Source organism: Melospiza georgiana, chromosome 12 (genome assembly GCF_028018845.1).
Source record: "Melospiza georgiana isolate bMelGeo1 chromosome 12, bMelGeo1.pri, whole genome shotgun sequence".
NCBI classification, from domain to species: Eukaryota; Metazoa; Chordata; class Aves; order Passeriformes; family Passerellidae; genus Melospiza; species Melospiza georgiana.
In genome coordinates, this window is record NC_080441.1 from 6,450,833 (window position 1) to 6,469,092 (window position 18,260).

At 46.8% G+C, this 18,260-nt stretch overlaps 1 protein-coding gene across 1 annotated transcript; it reads left to right on the forward strand.

Annotated features, from left to right (window-relative positions):
• Positions 1-282: 282 nt before the first annotated feature.
• Positions 283-16,649, forward strand: LOC131088730 (rho GTPase-activating protein 20-like). Its single transcript, XM_058032988.1, has 14 exons — positions 283-362; positions 3,014-3,184; positions 3,697-3,846; positions 4,369-4,410; positions 5,147-5,231; positions 6,072-6,149; positions 6,322-6,388; positions 7,634-7,822; positions 8,555-8,730; positions 9,254-9,415; positions 10,487-10,596; positions 11,497-11,686; positions 12,268-12,385; positions 12,939-16,649. The coding sequence occupies exons 1-14, from the start codon at positions 283-285 to the stop codon at positions 14,666-14,668; spliced, it is 3,348 nt and encodes a 1,115-aa protein (XP_057888971.1). The 3' UTR covers positions 14,669-16,649.
• The last annotated feature ends 1,611 nt before the right edge of the window (positions 16,650-18,260 follow it).

An 18,260-nucleotide genomic window follows, 5' to 3' on the forward strand; every position in this document is an offset into this window, starting at 1 on the left:
CATGAGTGTTTGGAAGTTTTTCTTAAACTTCATACTTTATTTTTTTTCCTCTGTTTATTCATATAATTACTTTGAGATTTGGCTATGAAAACATAAATGTGAGAGTTGACCAGTGTTTCAATGATCAGGAAGGGGACGGGGGTCTGGCAGCACAGATCATGGCTCTCAGTGCTGAGGTTTCATGATTATTAGATAAACAAGCAGAGAATTTGGAGAGTGCAATGAGCAGGTCTGCTCCCAAGGTGGCCAGGCTAACTTGAATGTCTTTTTGTCTTGCAGAAGATGAAGCCCATCGCCCAGAGAAGACGATCTACCTCATCTGCCATTACTAAAGCTCTTGGAAAATCAAAGTCCCATTCCAGGTAGAAAAAATACCTTTCTGACTCCTGTTCCCTTCTTTCTGCCTGCACAGACTGAAATCAAATTGGTTTTCAAATTCATTTAACCATGTAGAGGGGAATTGGGTCCTGTGGAAGGGGCAGGTGAGGGCAGGCAGGGGGGACAAGGCACCAGACAGACGTGGTGGGTTGCAGGACATGGGCTGATGCAGATTTAGCACCCCTGAGGAGCATCCTGGGGTTCCACCTCTGAGTTTCCCCGTGCAGCTGCAGCCACTCACTGCCAGAGCCCTGTGCAGCCCCTGCTCCATGTGTGCACTGCCAGTGGGAGGGACAGTCCTGAGAACTGCTTCTGCCTCAGCTGCAGGTGCACCTGGGCAGGTGAGGGGGCTGGAGCTGCTTCTGCAGTGGTGGGAGGCATGGCCAGCCCCTGAGAGCCCTGTGCAGGATGGCATCAGCTCAGGACATTTGTTGGAAGAGCTGCCAGACCCAGACCTGCTCCAGGCCAGCCTATCCCTGTCAGGGGCAGCAGCTTTCCCTTCCTGCATCCTGCAAGCTCAGGCAGTGGAGAGCTGCCCCCATGCCTGCACCTCCACTGAGCGTCTGCCGATGCTTTGTTCCTGCAGTGAGGCGCCAGGAGTGCCAGCAGAGTCAGGGAGCCACGTGCCAGCCATGCACATTTTCTGCTGAAACACTGAGTGTTCTTACCCAGCCCTGAGCTGAGCACTCCAGCCCAGTGGGAGCTGAGTCCTCCTTGACCTCCTCCCCTCGTGCAGCACTGTGTCACTGCCAGGGACAGATAAGGGGATACCACGGTCCTTTGTGCCTTGCTGTGATAGCAGTTTTGTAAATAACATTTCCTGAGGGATTTCTTTTGTTTGATTTTTTTCTCTCTTTGTAAGAAAGAGAAGATAAAGCTGAACTGATTGATCTGGACCAGCCCTCCTGAAGAATATCCCTTTAGTGTCCCACCATTGGTGATGGATGCACAGTGCAGCTTGCTTCTCTGGAATGAGTGGGAAGTGTCAGTCTCACAGGACATTTAATATGAAGGCCAGGACTGATTTTCATTTGGTTGTCATTTGAAAAATTATGTGACTTCTTTTTCCTTCCTCCCACCCCCTCTAAATTGCAGTTAGGAAAAAAAAAAGTGAGGAAGAGAAACAAATTCTTGACTTTATTTGGCTGGAGAACATCCTTATGAGGGAGGGAAGCTTTGAATGTTTCTTGTGATGAATTGCTATGGAGGGAGCTGGTCCAATGCCATCTTTGCTCAGGCCATGAAAGCATCAGTGAGATTTTTTTTTGTTATTCTGCCATTGTGTTTATAAAGCTGGGTAATCCTGCAGCTTTAGGAAATCCACTGCTTGGGATTGTGAGATGCTGTGGCTCCCACTGCTCAGCTGATGGACATGGAGAGTTTTAATATCATATCTGAAGGTGATTAAGCTTCTCATTTACAGCCCCACAGCTGCATAAGTCAAGATTCACTTGGTGGTGGCTGTGGAGGAGGGAAAAGGGAATTTCTGTTTGCCAGAGCGCAGGTGTTCCTGTGACTGGGGGAGGATTTTAGTAAAGCAGCTACTGGCTGGTTTTAACCTCACTCCTGTGAAATCAAGTGACTTCAGTTATGAGGCCAGTGGAAAGTGAGTTAAGACCAACAACGTCAAAAATACTGCAATTACAGCTCGTGTGGCTTTTTATTTGTTTGTGTAGAGTGTCCTCAGACTAGAGGGTAGAGCAGCAGAGGGAGAGCAGAATTGCTGAGGGGTGAAGGGAAGGCAAGTATCCTTTCCTGCAAGCATGATACACATTTTTGTCTATATGTACAGACAGGAGGATCTCTGTGAGGTATTTTCTGTGTCAGTCTAAGGCCATGTCTCAGAGTTTCACTAATTAAATCAGACTCAGGCACACAAACATAGAGTGTGAGCAGGAACTCTTGCATGTTCATGCAGCACAGAAATGGCTGTGGGAGCTGCTGTGCCAGCTGCCCTGAGCCCAGAGCAGTGCTGAGGAGATGCTCTGTGGGGTGCTGAGCTGCAGGCCAGGACACTGCCCTTGGCAGAGCTCTTCCAGCTGGGGACAGCACAGGGAGAAGGTCTGGTTCAATCTCCATGCTGCCCTGCTGACTGAAGTCAACATGCAGAAACCCTCAGGGATTTTTGGAAATGGTGAGCACCTCTATGAATCTCAGTGGAAACAGCAAGCTGGATGGCTGCCAGGCAAGCCAGAATCAGATGTCTGGAATTAGATGAGTACATGCAGTTCATTTTCTTTTTGCTGCAACTCTTGTGCTGACAAATTGTTCAGTCTGGATGGAAAACATGCACAGAAAGGGCAGTGCCCCCACGCCCAGCTGAGCCACGCCGTGAGCCACGGGCTTCCCATGGTCAAGTCATAGCTCACACACATGTGCAGGAAGTAAGTCTTTTACCTGAGTGAGAAATCACTCAAAAACTGCTATTTCAGCAACTTAATCTCACAGGATTTGGTGTGGGCTTTTAGGCAGTTTTCTGTCTGAGGCTGGTAAAGTTAATTGTGCAGAGGCAGGCAAATGTGGGTCATAATAGTGAGCAGTGGGGGCTGGAGAAGCACAGAGCTCTCAGGCTCCTCCAAAACAGAAAAGGAAACCTTCTGACAAAGTTTTGTGATTTTTTTTTTTACTCCTCCAGGGAAACTACTCTTTCCTCTTCCCACTCAGACAATGGGCTGCCAAGTGGGGTGTTCAGCAGCCCAGGCTCCTCCTTCATCCTGGACGAGCGAGTGCAGCTAACCGTGGGCCTGCAGACCCAGGAAAGACATCTGATTTTGTTGAGTGATGTGCTGGTCATTGCCAAGTCCAAGTAAGAGGAATTTCCACTCCTTCCCTTTCCCCAGTAGGTGCTGTTGAAGCTAGCTCAGCATGTGGCGGGATTTTTGGGGCTGTCCTGTGCAGAGCCAGGTGTTGGACTCAATGATCGTGTGGGTACCTTCCAACTCATGAGATTTTATGAGGCTCTGATCTATTTGTGGAGCACATAGCAGCCTCTAAAACAATGTTTCTTTGGAAATGTGGATCTAAACGTGGCATTTCCCCTTTCCACCTTCACAAATTCTTCTTGGAATTAATGTTTCACTCAATTTTTCTGAAGAAAAAAGTTGTCTAATCAGTTTTCCCCATTTCCTCATGAGGTTGCTTGAAGATACACCATGAGGGCAAGAGGCAAAAGGACAAAACTGACTTTCAATCTGACTCCTTCTGTCACATATAAATTAAGAGCTCTAACTGCATCTGCATGGCTTGAAAGGAGAATTATCAGACTCTGGAGGTCTAAATGTTATTCTCTGGCCTAAGGAATTAATAACTTCATTGCAGATCCTCTTCCAGCCTGAAGCTGAAAAAGCAAGTGCATCTGAGTGAAGTGTGGACCGGCACCTGTCTCAGCGAAGTGACAGAGAAAAAGATGAGTCCTGAGAATTCATTTGTCATTGGCTGGCCCATCACCAACTACGTTGTCACCTTCAGGTACCTTATCAGACATCAGAGCTCCCTCTGCACCCCAGTAGCTACTCAGGTCTCCCTGTGTCAAGTGAAACAATGACTGAGGCTAAAGGGCCCATTTCCTTTTCCATTTCCTTACCCTGAAACCCAGGTAACCTGTGCTGGCAGCAATAGTTCTAGGAACAGCAGGCTTTGGGAAGGAAATACTAGGAGAAAGAAAATAGCAATTAAAGGTCGCTACAAACATAATGAGGGCCCACAAGATGAGTTAACTCCAGCTTCACAGAAAAGGATTTTCCCTTATCTGAACACTCACCAGTCTGACAGGAAACCTGGTCCAGTTTGTTGCTGGGATTTTTTTGTTATTATTATTTTTGGTATTTGTTAAAATAGAACAGAAGAAGGAAAGGACTGTGCTTTTGTTCCAGGGCTTTGCAGGAAGCAACTTTGACTTACAGCCATATATAAATGCAATTGGGTAGAGTTTCCAAAGGCTGTTACCCATTCAGCACTTGTTTGATGATCTGCCTCCCTTTTTGTCTTCAGCTCAGCTGATGTGAAGGAACGATGGCTGTCAGAGCTGCTGGGGTAAGTGACCCTCCTTTCATCCTCCTTCCAGGTGGTTCCTCTACAGGCCTTAGAGAAATCTGCCCTTCAAATTGTGCTCTGATTTTCAGCATGTTAAGTGTCTAAGTGCTGATTGAAAAACCCACTTTTGAAATCTGAATATTGATGCCCCTACAAGAGTGCAAAATTGGAGCTAACGGTTGGGAAAAAAGGGGGCCCATCAGAAGATGATATTGATGGAGCATGCTTTTTCCTTTGGAGCTGGAGGCCAACTTTGCTAACACTTGTGGAACTGTCACAAGTGTTACTGATTCTTCAGATGTTTTTTGATTTGAACTAAAATTTTTATTTCGTTGCATCTAGAGGCTACAGTTTTGTTTTGTTTTTTTTTTTTTTATGTTTTATATGTTGCTTCCACTAACACCCAGACAAAAGTGTTTATATAGAGACAAAGAGGGGAAAAAAATCTTCTGACTTGTGGAGAGCAGTAGTGATCCTGAGGGAACACTGGAAGGAATTATGCAGACACATCTACCTGCACTGAAGTACTGCATGGGGGGGATTGTCAGTCTTTGTGCTCCAGGTAGATAAAGAAGTCACTAAGAGCACGTGGCCTCACTATGAACATTACATTCATGTTTGTCATAGTTAATCTGTATTTATTACAGTGCCAAGGAGGATGTCCCATCCACATTTTATGGTCCTTCTCAAATTTGGTTGGGAAATTATATCCCTTCCCCTTTTCTTTGACTTTCAGGCATATCAATGAGGTAAAACAAAATGAGTATGTGAAGACTCTGACCCTTCAGATCGTTGTGCTGGATGATGACAACTGTTCCTCTGTAAGTAAAGCTAAGGACCTGCTCATCAGATCAAGACTACACAGGGGTCTGTGGAGCAGGGGAGAGAATGCAGGGCTGTGCTGGTATTCCAGCATCTGAGTACCTGCATCCTTCCCACTTGGAAGCCCACTTGGAGAGTTTTGGTTTGAGAAATGAGAAGGTAGCCAGGCCCTTATAAAACAGCACTTTATTTTTAAGATTATTCTTCACCTCTGACTTCTTTTCTCTTTTCCTTTTGCTTCAGTTCAAAATTTATGACAGTTTGTGGCTGAGTGCCACAGTCAATTCCTATTGACAGTGCTATGAATTGAGGATATTGATCACAGAGTCACTGGTGTGTTGTCCTGAATTAATTTACTGGAATGTGTCCCAGCCTAGCACACATTTCTTGGCTTCATGCCGAGCTTGGTGGGTCACATTTGCCTCCTGGGTGTTCTTCCCTCACAGAGTGACCCCTGACACTCTGGTTGATGAGCATTGCCATATTCCATATTCACCCTTTTGAGCAACAGTGGCATTATGATCAGCCAAACACTGATGGGATCAAACACAGCATCTAAGCACCACCCAACTCCTGTGATTTCTGCTGGATGAAGTCTTTGGGTGATATAATAGACCCATGACAGAAGAAGTAGTGGAGAATAGCTTTCACTTTGTATACCCATCATCCTTTCTGGTGTAGTTCAAATTTGTACAGCTCATCCAACCATGAATATTTAGTAAAGACAGTCACTAGACACAGATGTGACATTTCCCCCAGATTTTGAAGCTATAAGAAACTGCAACCAAACTTCTCACCTTTGTCTTAGCTTCCTGTATTTTCTCTGTTTGCCTTTCTAGACTACTGCAGTCAAGGTGTCCAATGAGGAAACTGCAGAGAGTGTGATGAAGAAGACCCTTCTACAGCTTGGGCTTCCTGTAAGTGGCAGATTTTAGCTAAGGATGCTGGCAGCATCTGCTTCACAGGACAGAGTGGGTGTGGATAAGTGTAGATTTGCTGTCTGCTGCTTTCTGAGTGGAGGGCAACATCGTGGACCCTCACTCTGGCCCCTGTCAGCTAACATTTTTCTCTTTGTTCCTCACCCAACAGGGCAGGACCAGTGAACACCACCTCTGGGTGGTCTCAGGAAAAGATGAGCCTGCTTATCCTCTCATTGGTAAGAGCCCTCTGGCACCAGAAGAAAAAATAATAAATTGTATTAGTGTATGTGGCAGAGAAACATCATAAACATTGCACTCTTCACTTCAAAAGCAATAGCAGGGAGACTGTTCTTGATGTAAGATGTGACATCAAGTTGCTGTGAGATGTCTCTTGGCTTTTATCATCTCAGCATCCCCATTTAATCAAAGCAGGGTGATATCTTTGAAAAACTTCACACTTAAATCCCTTTTCTAAGCAAATCTGTGCATTTCTGGGTGGGAGCCCATCACACTTTTAAGCAGATGCTCCAAATAAATGGGAGATCTTCAGGCTATACCAGGAAGTACCTTGTTTGCAGCAGGTGTGGTGCAGGGGTAGGACATGCCTCAAAGCCTAATTCAATCCCTCTGGCTGCTGGTATGAGCTTGCAGGGCTCCAGGTGTGGAGGCTGGTCATACTCTCCTGCTCAGCTGAGCAGGCATCTCCTCACAGGCAGAGCAGGAGGTCAGGGGCAGCCTCTGCCCACCTTCACTGTCTGTGGCAGAGGTGTCCACTGACCTCTGTCAGACAGAGCTTCTCCTGACACTTCCCAGGCCCTTTGCCGTTGGGCTCTGTCAGAACCAAACCAATTGCTGCAGACAGGTGGGTATTCAGCAAGGGTGTTTTACATCTAGAGGAAAGCACTTTCACAAATGAAAGAAGCAAATTTTTCCCATGGTCTATTGGTGACTTACAAGCCTCTAGTGAGGAAGCCAACATATTTCTCCTACTCTTTTGGCACTTATTTAGTTTTTATTGCATTTCACTTCTCAAATAATGACAATATTTTGTGCTTTCTGCACAAAACATTGCACCATATTGAAAACCCAGTTTGTTGAATATGGGTTGCTATTTTCTGAACTGCAACCTTAATCCTAAACTGACATCATGAGCACATGTAGGCCACTTGCATCAATGCCTTCACAGACTGTTTATTTGAAAACTTTCCTTTTAGGTTTTAGAAACTCCTCAGGCTTGAGGGCGGGTGGGTGTGTATATGGGAGCCTTGAGGACAATCGCAATGGTGTTGGAGTGCTACAGATGTGTAGGGGATGATTTCAGAAATAGGAGAAACATTTTAAAATAAACCACTGAATTTTGTCTGTTAAGTTCTACGCATTCGTCATGGCGATCACCAAAGCTGGAATTTTTCAAGAACAGTAAGAATTTTTTACCATAGCTCTGCAGTTTTGCTTGCTCTTTACACAACTCTGCTCAACAGGGCACGAGCATCCCTTCAGCATTGCCCTGAGCTGTCTCCGGGACTCTGCTGACCATCAACAAAGAACCAACAATAACACTGTCCTGGCTGATGGCACAGAGGCTTCCTTCCTTGCTCAGCTCTCAAAGGAAAAACAGTGTCAGTTTGTCCTGAAACCCAGACTCCAGGCTCCGATGCAGCTGAGGAGAGGTAAGGACTGCAGGAGAGTGGTACAGCCGGATAGAGACTTTACTGACCAGTGCAGTGCTGAGCTCTTCTGGCATCAAACATGTATCCAGAGCTGCTGTCACACCTGAATGGAATGTAAAAAGGAAAAGACTGCAGAGAGGGGAAATTTCTCTGTGCAAATATTCAGACTTAGCTTTTAGTCCTTCATTAGTCTGCAACTGCAAGTAATTGTAATAGAATCATAGAAAATGCTGAGTTGGTAGAGAACCATCAGTATCATTGAGTCCTGGCCCTGTACCCAAGAGCCCCTGAGAGCATCAGCCTGAGAGCATTGTCCATATGCTCCTTGAACTCAGACAGCCTTGATGCTGTGACCACTGCCCTGGAGAGCCTGTTCCAGTGCTCAGCCACCCTCTGGGTGAAAAACCTTTTCCTGAGATCTAACCTAAACCTCCCCTGACTCAGCTTCATGCCATTTTCTCAAGGCCTATCACTGGTTACAAGGGTGAAGTGATTCTTGCACTGCAGAGACAGCAAGAGAAGAATGGTGGTTGAGAGTTTTGCTGATGGTTGAGAGATGAATAAGTGATTTCACTGCTGTATATTGTCTAACCATCCCCATTAAGAGTTCAGTTAATAAACAGGTGAGGGTAGAAAGTGCTTGTTTTGCTGGGAACTCTGCCTCCACTGTAGGCACTCATCACTCACTGACCAGCAGATAGGGGTGTAATGAAGGTCTGTATTTGCTTTCAGAGTCTCTGCAGAAACACACCAAGAGGAAGAAGTCCTTGATTGACTGGGCCCTGCGCCGCAGCACCAGCACCCCCACGGGCAGCCCTCCCTCACAGTCCCCTACCACACCCCGCAAGCTCTTCGGCCTGTCCCTGTCCTCTGTCTGTCCCGATGGAATCCTTCCCAAGCCAATCATGGTGAGCAGCAGCCTGGACTGCTTGTCTTGATGTAAATTTGGTGTGTTTAGCCCAAAATTTAAAGCCCCTTGCAGCACTGATGAGGATTGAATGGGGAAGAGGACCATAGTTTACTTGTGATCCAGACTCAGCTCAGTAACAAGGGTGGGAACAACCCTCTCCTGTAATCCCCATCAATTCATTCACAGGCATTTGTCCTTTTCAGTGGGTGTCTCAAGGTCATCACCAGCTGACAAGGGGCAATGTCAGTGGATCCTGCCATGCTATGTAGCCTAGAACTCACACACTACAAGAGTCCCATGGGTTTACACTTGTCACAGGATAAGCATGCCCACATGAACTTTATCTGCAGCTTGCCTGTCAGGTTCTTGTCCCTGGTTAGATCAGGATAAATCTCTTGTATTGTTTTCTTCCCATTACTGACTCGGTCATCTGCTAATTACATTGCAACACATGATGAATAATATACACAAACAAGAGGGTAAAGAATTAGGCTCTAAAGTACAACTGGCTTTTCTCTTAGGATATGCTGCTCCTCTTGTACCATGAAGGTCCCTCTACTACGGGCATTTTCAGACGTTCTGCCAATGCCAAGACTTGCAAGGAATTGAAAGAGAAGCTGAACTCTGGAGGTGATGTTCAGGTGGATGGAGAGTCAGTCTTTGTGGCTGCAGCTGTCATCACGGTAAGTGTGGCCGAGTAACTCAGCTGTCTGGGCCAGTGGCACCTTCCTTCTTTAAGGAAGCAGTGATTCTTTATGGGCAGGGAGGATTTCAGGGGAACAGAAAGCATTTTCCAGCAAGGAACATTTTCACCTGTTTGTGGGCACAGAGGTGATTCAGTGGCCTGGTTTTCACATGCAGATATGTGCAGCCCCTCAGGATGGGGCTCCCTTTGGCACCTGCCCATACCAAACCACTCCCAGCAGGAAATACAGTGATGTCCACCTGCAAGGCAGCTGTGATGTCTGTACAGTGCCAAATAACATGGCAGATGCTGCACTGACATATGCATAAAAACCCTTTGGTTGCAGCAGCACAGATGTTTTCTGTCATTTCTGAATGCAAGGCAGAGGCTGCAGAAGCTTTGGGAGGCTTGTGCCACTTGAGGGCAGCTGCTCTGCAAGCCCCAAAACAGGAGCTGACCTGTGCTCTCTGAACCTCCAGCCTTCACCCTCTGATCAGCCAGCAAGCACAAGGGAAAGCAGCTGCTAAATCCAAGCAGAGGGGCTGTGGTGGGTGGGGGATGAAGCTTGTGATAAGACCCATGTTTCAGTAAGGAAAAACCTGTATTTTGTACTGGCAATTAAATCTGGTCAGAGTAATTTAGGCACCAAAGTATAAAAAAATCCCCTTTTTTCTTGTTGGCCTGATATCCAGGCAGTTCCCAAGACAAGACATACATTGAGTTGTTGAATAGTCCCCTGAGAAAAACCAGCAGTCCTCCTAGCTGAGAAATGTTCAGAGAGATCTGTGCAGAGCCCCAGGGCTGAGTCCTCTGCTGGACTGGAAAAGGGACAGTCCTGCTCTGGAGAAGGGGCAAAACAGAAGGGCTGCCTGTTCTTCCTGCAGTGCTGCCACAAAAGAGCCTGAGGAAGACAGCTTGGTGGGCATGGGAGGGGAGAATAAACATGTTTGTTTAGTGTCTTGTTTTATCTTGTGCTTAATATGAATAAACAGTGACTGTATGCATTGTGAAACTGAAACCAGGAATTCAAAACTGACCAGACTGCTCTGCATATATATATTTAATTCAGGATTTTCTCCGAAATATACCTGACAGTGTTCTATCCTCAGACATGCACGGACTGTGGATGGAAGCTATGGACACAGAAAATCGGGCACATAAGATTGAAGCTATCAAAAGGTTTGTAAAAGTTTCTTTTGATGGGTAAAGAGGGATCATATGGGCCTAAGAATAGCCTTCATTTTCTGGGAGATTACTGGCAATGCTCCAGGCCACAGGGGAGGATCTATTGCTGATTGCCAGTGTCATGAATCAGAAAATTTTCTTTTCAATGGTCTTTTTTGAACATCCTCAATATTTCTGATGCCAAAAAAGTAATTTAAAAATTCTCTTCTGATGATTAGTTCAAATTACCAGAACAAGTAAATTGAAAAAGCATAATAATTCAGCTACCAGGAGTGCATCTATGGTAGCAGAATTAAATCTTTAATGACAGTAACTGTATTCTTACGTGCACGAAATGAGGCTGATCATCATATTGGCAGTCAGTCAAGGTGGAGATGTGGACCTTGAAAACAGCTTTACTGCCTTGAAACTGCTGCCCTGAACATGAGCAGTTTATCAGCCTCCTATTGGATATCCCGTTTATTCAACCATGACTCAGCTCAGTTTTTGAACCTTACCATTTACCTTGGGCCTTCTTTATCCATGTTCCCCACAGCACATGACACAGCAGTGTCTGTGGAGCGCTGCTGGCCAGGAGCTGTCTCCTGCCTCCTCTGGGCATTCCCTGTTTAGTTAAGGCATCGTGGGTTTCCCCCACATGCTCTGAACCCAAGTCCCTTTGTCCCTCCAGCTCTGAGACCAGAGCAGGTGGGAAATTTGGATGCAGAGTTGTGGCTCTCACATGAGTTGGTGGAGGGAAGTGACACAGATTCACCTTATTATCAAGTGGGGATGTCTCAGGCTGGGTACAAAGGGGCAGGAGGGGGGAAAAAGCTTTGGGATGCAACTTCTGGAATCCAGAGAGCAGATGTTTGTGAACAGCACTGTTTTCCTTTTTTCCCACTCCCTGAATAGTCTCATCAACCAGCTTCCAGAGGCCAACCTCATCTTACTCAGACACCTCTTTGGAGTCCTGCATCATATTGAGCAGAATTCTGGAGTGAATCAGATGAATGCCTTTAACCTGGCTCTTTGCATAGCACCCAATATGCTGTGGCTACCGAGTCCCACTGGGCCTGAAGAGGAGAGCCGCTCTACAAAGAAGGTAATCTTCCATGGGTTTGGGAAAATTTCTGGTTTCCTCTTTCACTGCTTTTTATGGCACTGCCTTTTGTAGTCTAAAGGAAGGCACAGGGCCAGTGGCAGTGCTGGCTGAGTGGCACCCAGGCCCCATCCTTTCCTCTGTGCAGCTCTGCTTGTGCTGGGAGGGGTTTAGCCCCTCAGGCTGTCCAGGGTGAAAAGGGAAGCAGTGATTGCTTCACCAGATGAGCTTCCTATATGGCCAAGCAAGCCCAAGAAAACTGGAGCAGCTGAGGTTGGACACTGCCACCTCAGCTGGAACAAAATGAGCAATGAGCACAACAGTGCACCAGAAAGGAGGAATGCTTGCTTGGAGCTTATGAGGTGCAAGCAATAGTGAAGAAAACTGTAGAATGTGCTATACCTGGCTCACAGCACCAGTTCACATAGTTCATATTCTTGCCTCAGGTGTTCATACAGATGCACTGCCACATTATTAACAGCTTCTTGAGGAAATTACATCTGTAAAAAAAAATGAGATGATCTGGGTATGGTTTTACTTGCTGTTTTCATGAAACTGAATCTGAAAATTCCTGTCTTTGCCAGGTGGCCTTGTTAGTGCAGTTTCTGATTGAAAACTCAGGAGAGATTTTTGGGGGTGATATTGCTTCCTTGTTCCAAAGACCTGACATAAAGAAGTCCAAAAATTCAACGGAATCTCTGGGTAAGTTGGTGGTAGTAAATCTTCCAGAAATATTTAAAATCTTTTAGTAGGTAAAGTCCTCAGACAAAAGAGTTTGCTTTACCTTCACGTTTCTTCTAAGGAACAACATTGAAAACCAGCTAGGTTTTGTTTTCCCTTTGCCTGTCAAGCATAGGCAGGAAGAGAAAGCAAAGCAGAGGGTTGAGGTGCAGAAACTCCAATGTGTCCCCAGAGATGGTTGTCTTTCTCTGTGGATGCTGTTAAACCTACTCTAACCATTGCAAGAATTTAGTGTAGCCTTAACACTGCCATGGCCCAGCAGTATTTTTATTTTCCAGGTTAGTTCTATAAAGCTAAATCACATGGTTTGTATGGAAAGAGATGTAGTTGTCTCTGTTAGCTGTCCTATGAATACAGGCCAGTGGTGAAAACTGGTCATCAAATCAGGATTTTTTTATTTCCTGTGAGAATAATGAATTATCTTTGTTTTTCCATGGGCTTCATACAATTTCCCTGGTTTGGTTGTGAGGTACTATATATATAGCAACAAATAAATTTGTGTCCTCTGCCCCAGACATAGGCTTGGCTCAGCATGATGATTCCTCCGATGAGCTGGAGTTTTCCACTTGTGATCCAGAAGGGCCAAAGCACCACCTGGAATCTGACGATGCCATTTTTGAAGTACCCAGAAGCTTGTTACTCAATGAGGATCAGGAAGACTGGGACTTGTTCAGCGAGATCACAGCCTGCTACCAGAGCAAAGCGCAGACCAACGCCAGCGCAGACAGCTACGAGCTCCTGGAGGAGGACGGCTCCTTCTGCTCCATCGGCTCCATCCGCTCGCTGAGCCCGGCCCGGGACCGCTGCTCCTCCGAGCCCAGCGTCTGCCTCAGCTCCCAGCTGCCCCCTCAGAGCCACGAGCCCGTGGCCCGCCAGTCCAGCTGCGACGCCACCATCATGAGCAGCCACGCTGACTACGTCCACAGGCTCAGGCAGCTGCAGATGGAGAGCCAGAAGCTCATTGATGAGGGCCTAAGCCCTGGGGTTAATAAGGCCAGGCAGAGCTTGTGGCAACCACCTCAGACCACCTCCAGGGTGAAGCAGATCAGCCTTCAGAAGTCCAGCCTGTCCAACAGGTCCAGTTTCTCCAGCCTGTCCTCTACCACCACCTCCCCCTCTGCCTCCTCACTTAGCTCCTTGGACAGTGCTTTCTCCTACTGCTCAGAGTCATCAGCCATCAGTCCCACAGAGGTCTCATCCCTGCCATTCATGTTTGGCACTTCTGCCAGGCTTCATGCTGTGTCTCCCACGGCTGCCAAGAGGTCCCAAAAAGAGTGGCACAAATCCTTCACATCTCCTTTACATCTGTGCAATCTGGACAGTTTTCATGAGGGTGAACCCAAGGCTGGAGAGACCAGTCATTTCTTTGGAGAGCAGAAAAGTTTTCCATGTGTCAGCAGAGCTGCCATGGGAAGCTCATTCACTGACATTGACTGGGAAGAGGAGGAGAGACAGCTGAGTTGTTCAGGGTACCCTGGCCCAGGGCTCAGGAGCCAGGATTATAACAAAGAGTTTGAAGAAAGCCCTGAGTACCCAGCTGCCAGCCCATGCAGTGAGACATCCCCACAGGTCAGCTACCAGCAGCACAGGGAGAAGACAGTGAAGAACATAGAGATCAAAGGCATTGATGACTGCCCTCTGAGCCAGGAGAGCCTGAAGCGGACCAAGATAACTTTTTATGTGGCCCCAAATAAAGAAAGCTCTCAGGGGTCTCAAGTGGGAGAAGAGGAGGGATCTGTGACAAACACCAGCAGCACAGACTCACCCAGCAGCAGCAGTGAGCAGAGCCTGTCCAAGAGCTTGCAGACTGTGAGAGTCCACATCCCCCAGACATTGTTCTATGGGCAGAACACCCCCCTTGTCCTGCAGTCCTTCTCCAGGCGCTACCACCACGAGCCAATGGTCCCATCCCTGCAGGCCAAGCACAGAGAGAGCCCCCAAAGTGCCTCTGCTCCCGAGGAGCTGGAGAGACAACCAGTGGAAACGGCGCAGGCGCCAACCCAGAGCAAGGGCTCGGACACATTCAGCCACACCATCCGCATCATCCTCCCCGACACCATTCGGAACACCATCAGGGACTACTTCAAGCAGGATGAAACCGAGTCCTGCCCCACAGCAGAGGTGGAAGCAGTGGAGAAGGAACTGCTCCGGAGCAGGGTGGAGTGGCTCAGGAGCCAGCCTGTGGCAGAGGTGGCCACAGAGGAGCGTGACACAGCGGTGTTTGCAGAAGAGACTTTTGTCTAAGGCAATGGTTGTGGAGGAACTAAATATTTTTTGTGTATGTGCAACAGAAAATATTCTGTAATATATGATCAGGGTGTGAAGAATTTAGCAGGCTGCCTGGGGCAACAAGTGTAAAGTGACACTAATGTGTATGTAATACTCATTTTGGTGGGAGGTGAGGGGGCTGCTCTTGTGTTTTCTTTATGCCCTTTTCTGATGAAAGAGACTTCACTGGCTGGGTGTGGAATGGAGTGAATACCACCAGACTCTCCCTGTCCTTGAATTAGCTGACCTGTACAGGGCCTGACTCCATTTTTTAATAGCATGAAAAGAGAAATGTTGCTTTATTTTCTCCAGTCAGCCGCTGATGTTGGTGGATGACTGGACAACAGGGACAGCTAATGCTTTTAATAATTAGTTAAAAATCTTTACACTTGCACAAAACCCACCGTTATTCACAGTTATCACAACCATTCATCCAAAGGAAAATTCTTCACCTTTATTCCAGAAATCACTGCTGCTTCACTCTGCTCATCTGTTGTCTGCTCTGGTCTAGGTCACAGCCCTCAACCATTATTGGTTGAGGCTGGGTTCCAAAATCAGCAGCTGGAGCCCAGAGTCCAGCATTCACTGACAGACATGTGTAACATTTTACGGCCAAGATTGCTTTTTTCTGGAATTAATTACACTGTGATTCTTTCTTCTCATACCTTCCCCAAAGTTAGCATTTGACAGAGACACAATTGCCATGAAGGATTTTAGTACTGTCACTTTGACAGGGCTGTGAATGTTCTTCTGTGTCCTCTGGGAGTAGCTCAGTAGCTAGGAGTTTCAGTCCTAGTGAAAGTTGACAATTTTCTGTCAATGTTGATGCCCCTTTCTAGAGGCAGTGTGGATGAGGCAAGTGACTAAATTCCTAGCCATGCTGAGAGGGACTTGAGCAGGGCTTGGTTTTAGCATGAGGTCAAGGAGTTGTGGAAGTTGTCAGGAATGTTGTTGAGTAGATGCTGAAGCAAAGTCCCATCTTGCCAGAAAGTTGTCAGTCCATGCACTGAAACTGTCCAGGCTTCATCACCGATGCTGGCTCAGAGAAACACTGAGTTCCCCCTCAGCAGAGTATGTGGCCCTGTGCACTCCAGTAGAATTAATTTTGGGGAATTCCAGGCAGGGATGTGCTAAGCAGGCTGCTGGTAAGGACCACCAAAGAGATGCGGCCAGTGGAGTCCTGAAGCATCCCTCAAAGCCATGCTCTAAGTGCCACAGACAAAATGGGACTTGTTAGAGGGTTGTGACACTGCCAGCTGAGCTCTAAAAAGATGCTGAGAGCACCACATTAGTTTGACAGGTTGTTTTAAGGAAACAATGGGAAAGGTCTCAAAGGTTGAAAGGTTTGGGATGGTTCATTTGAAAGTTACATGAGAGTTTTCTATGGTGGTATCTGTCAGAGAGACAATCCTTTTACTCAGTGAACAGTGAATGGGTGAAGGAAAAGAGAAATACATGAATCCTAATGACTGAAAGCTTGTGGAATAAGTGTCCCTGCAAGCTGCTGAGTGTCTGCAAATAACCAGAGCTGGAGCTGCATGACAGCTGCCATGGTTCAGTCCTTGCATAGATGGGAAAGCCACCTCTGTAAAATTATCTGGTGTCAGATCGCTCCACTCATCTGCCAGGTGCCTGCGAGAGTCAGTGACAGGAACCTGGCCCAGCACTCCAAATCCACATCATCAAATACTAGGGCAAGGGAACCAGGGGGAAGCCCAGAGCCCACTCTCCTAGGTGTATACAGTCTATTTTGTTAGATGAAGGGTGTTTATCTCTTAGATGTGGCACTCTGTCCCAGATCACCTTTGTGGCCCTTGTATAATGAGAGGTGTATATAATCATAACACAACTCCACCACCAACATAATTTTCCTCACACGTGAACAGCAATAAAGCATCCACAGTTCTTTTTTTCCAGAGCTAAAGTTGTAACTGTTTTAATAAAAGACACACAAGTTGTCACTGTGGTGTTGTCACCTTTTGTTCCCTTGCTCTTGCTCCCCTCTCCCCTGTGTCAGGGTGGTGGCATTTGCACTGAACTGCTGTGAAACACACTCACCTCCCAGCCCAGCTCTGCCAGGCTGGCCACGCTGGCAAGAAGCCTTCTGCCAGCACAGCACTCTAGGCATTACTCCTGTCTTTTCAAGAAGGTGAAAGAACAGTAAATATTATAAGAAAAGTCTGCCTGTTCTTGGAAGAGAGATGATTCTGTGTTCTAAACATACTAACAGATGTAAACTCAGTGACTGGGCTCAGGTCAAAGGGGACCTAAACCAAATGCAGAGTAAGAGCTCATAATTTGCATCACCTAAAAAGATCACAGGAAACTTAGAAAGAAATTAGTTTAGAGAAACACTGGGTGAAACAGGGAAAAACACACAATTTTTCCTTGCCTCATCTTAGGCTGCCTAATGCGGGCACAGTTCTCTGGGTAGCTGCTCTAACCTAGCTCTGTATTATAACATTTTTCTTTATTTTAAACAAAACAAAATCCTGCAAAACTTTAACACAAACCAGAGTTCTGGGCTTGGAAATTCACAGCCCTCCTCTTCCATGAGCCAGACAAAAATGCAACTCAGAGACCAATCTTGAAAATGTTCCACAGCCCCCAGCTTGCTCATAACAAGAAATAACAAATGCACAGACACTTGGTTGGCTTTCTGCCTCAGAAAGGCCACACTTTCCCTTAATGTATAGACCTGGGAGGCAAACAGGTTTTTCCCTTCTTTCTCTGCCCTTTTTCAGATCATTTAGACCACGCTGGCCTGTCACACACTAACAGCCCTGCCCACTGCCCCAGCAGATGCAGCTCTTGGGAAGTCGTGTTCCATGGTCACCATCCAGGAAGTGAGGAGCCTTCAGGGCCTGCTCCCAATTTAGACCAAGGCCAAACAAGTCCAGTTCATCTGCCTGGAAGAGAAATGACTCATGCAGCCTCATCTTATTTCTGTTCAGGATATATGATTTCTTTCCTTATCCTGCAGGCTGACAGAAACGTGACAGGAGTGCCTGAGGCAGCTGCAGTTTACTTTAAACTTTCCAATTCTATTTCTGATGTTTCAACTGTGAGGAAAGCCAGTCTTCCAAGACATACTCCCCTCATCCTTTGTAGCAGCTCCTCTGTGCAGGGGCCTCTCTGTTATCCCAGGGCACCTTCAAGGGACAGCCAGCCCCACCAGAGCAGCACGGGCTACTCTGACTCCCTGCATTTCCATGCTAACAGCTTGTGCTAGAAACTTTTTCTTCAGAGGTCACCCACACTCTGAAGAGGAACACAGCAGTCATTCAATCCTTCCAAGCCAGAAGCTGCTCCCTCCCTCGCCATCCTGCCAGGATGTGTGGAGAGCTGACCTTTTCCAGCAGCAGCCTGGGCTCCAGCTGCCAGCTCACCACAAGGTGGGGACTGAGGAGTGGGACTGCAAAGCTCCAGATCACCTTGGCTTTGCAAGAGACTTGAAGTGCTACTGAAGGTGATGGCTTAGCTGCTTTCATTTAATCCATATTTATTATCTTTGCTTTTTTTACAGTAAACCTGGGACAAGTTGGAGGAGAAGAGGTTTTGGAGAAAC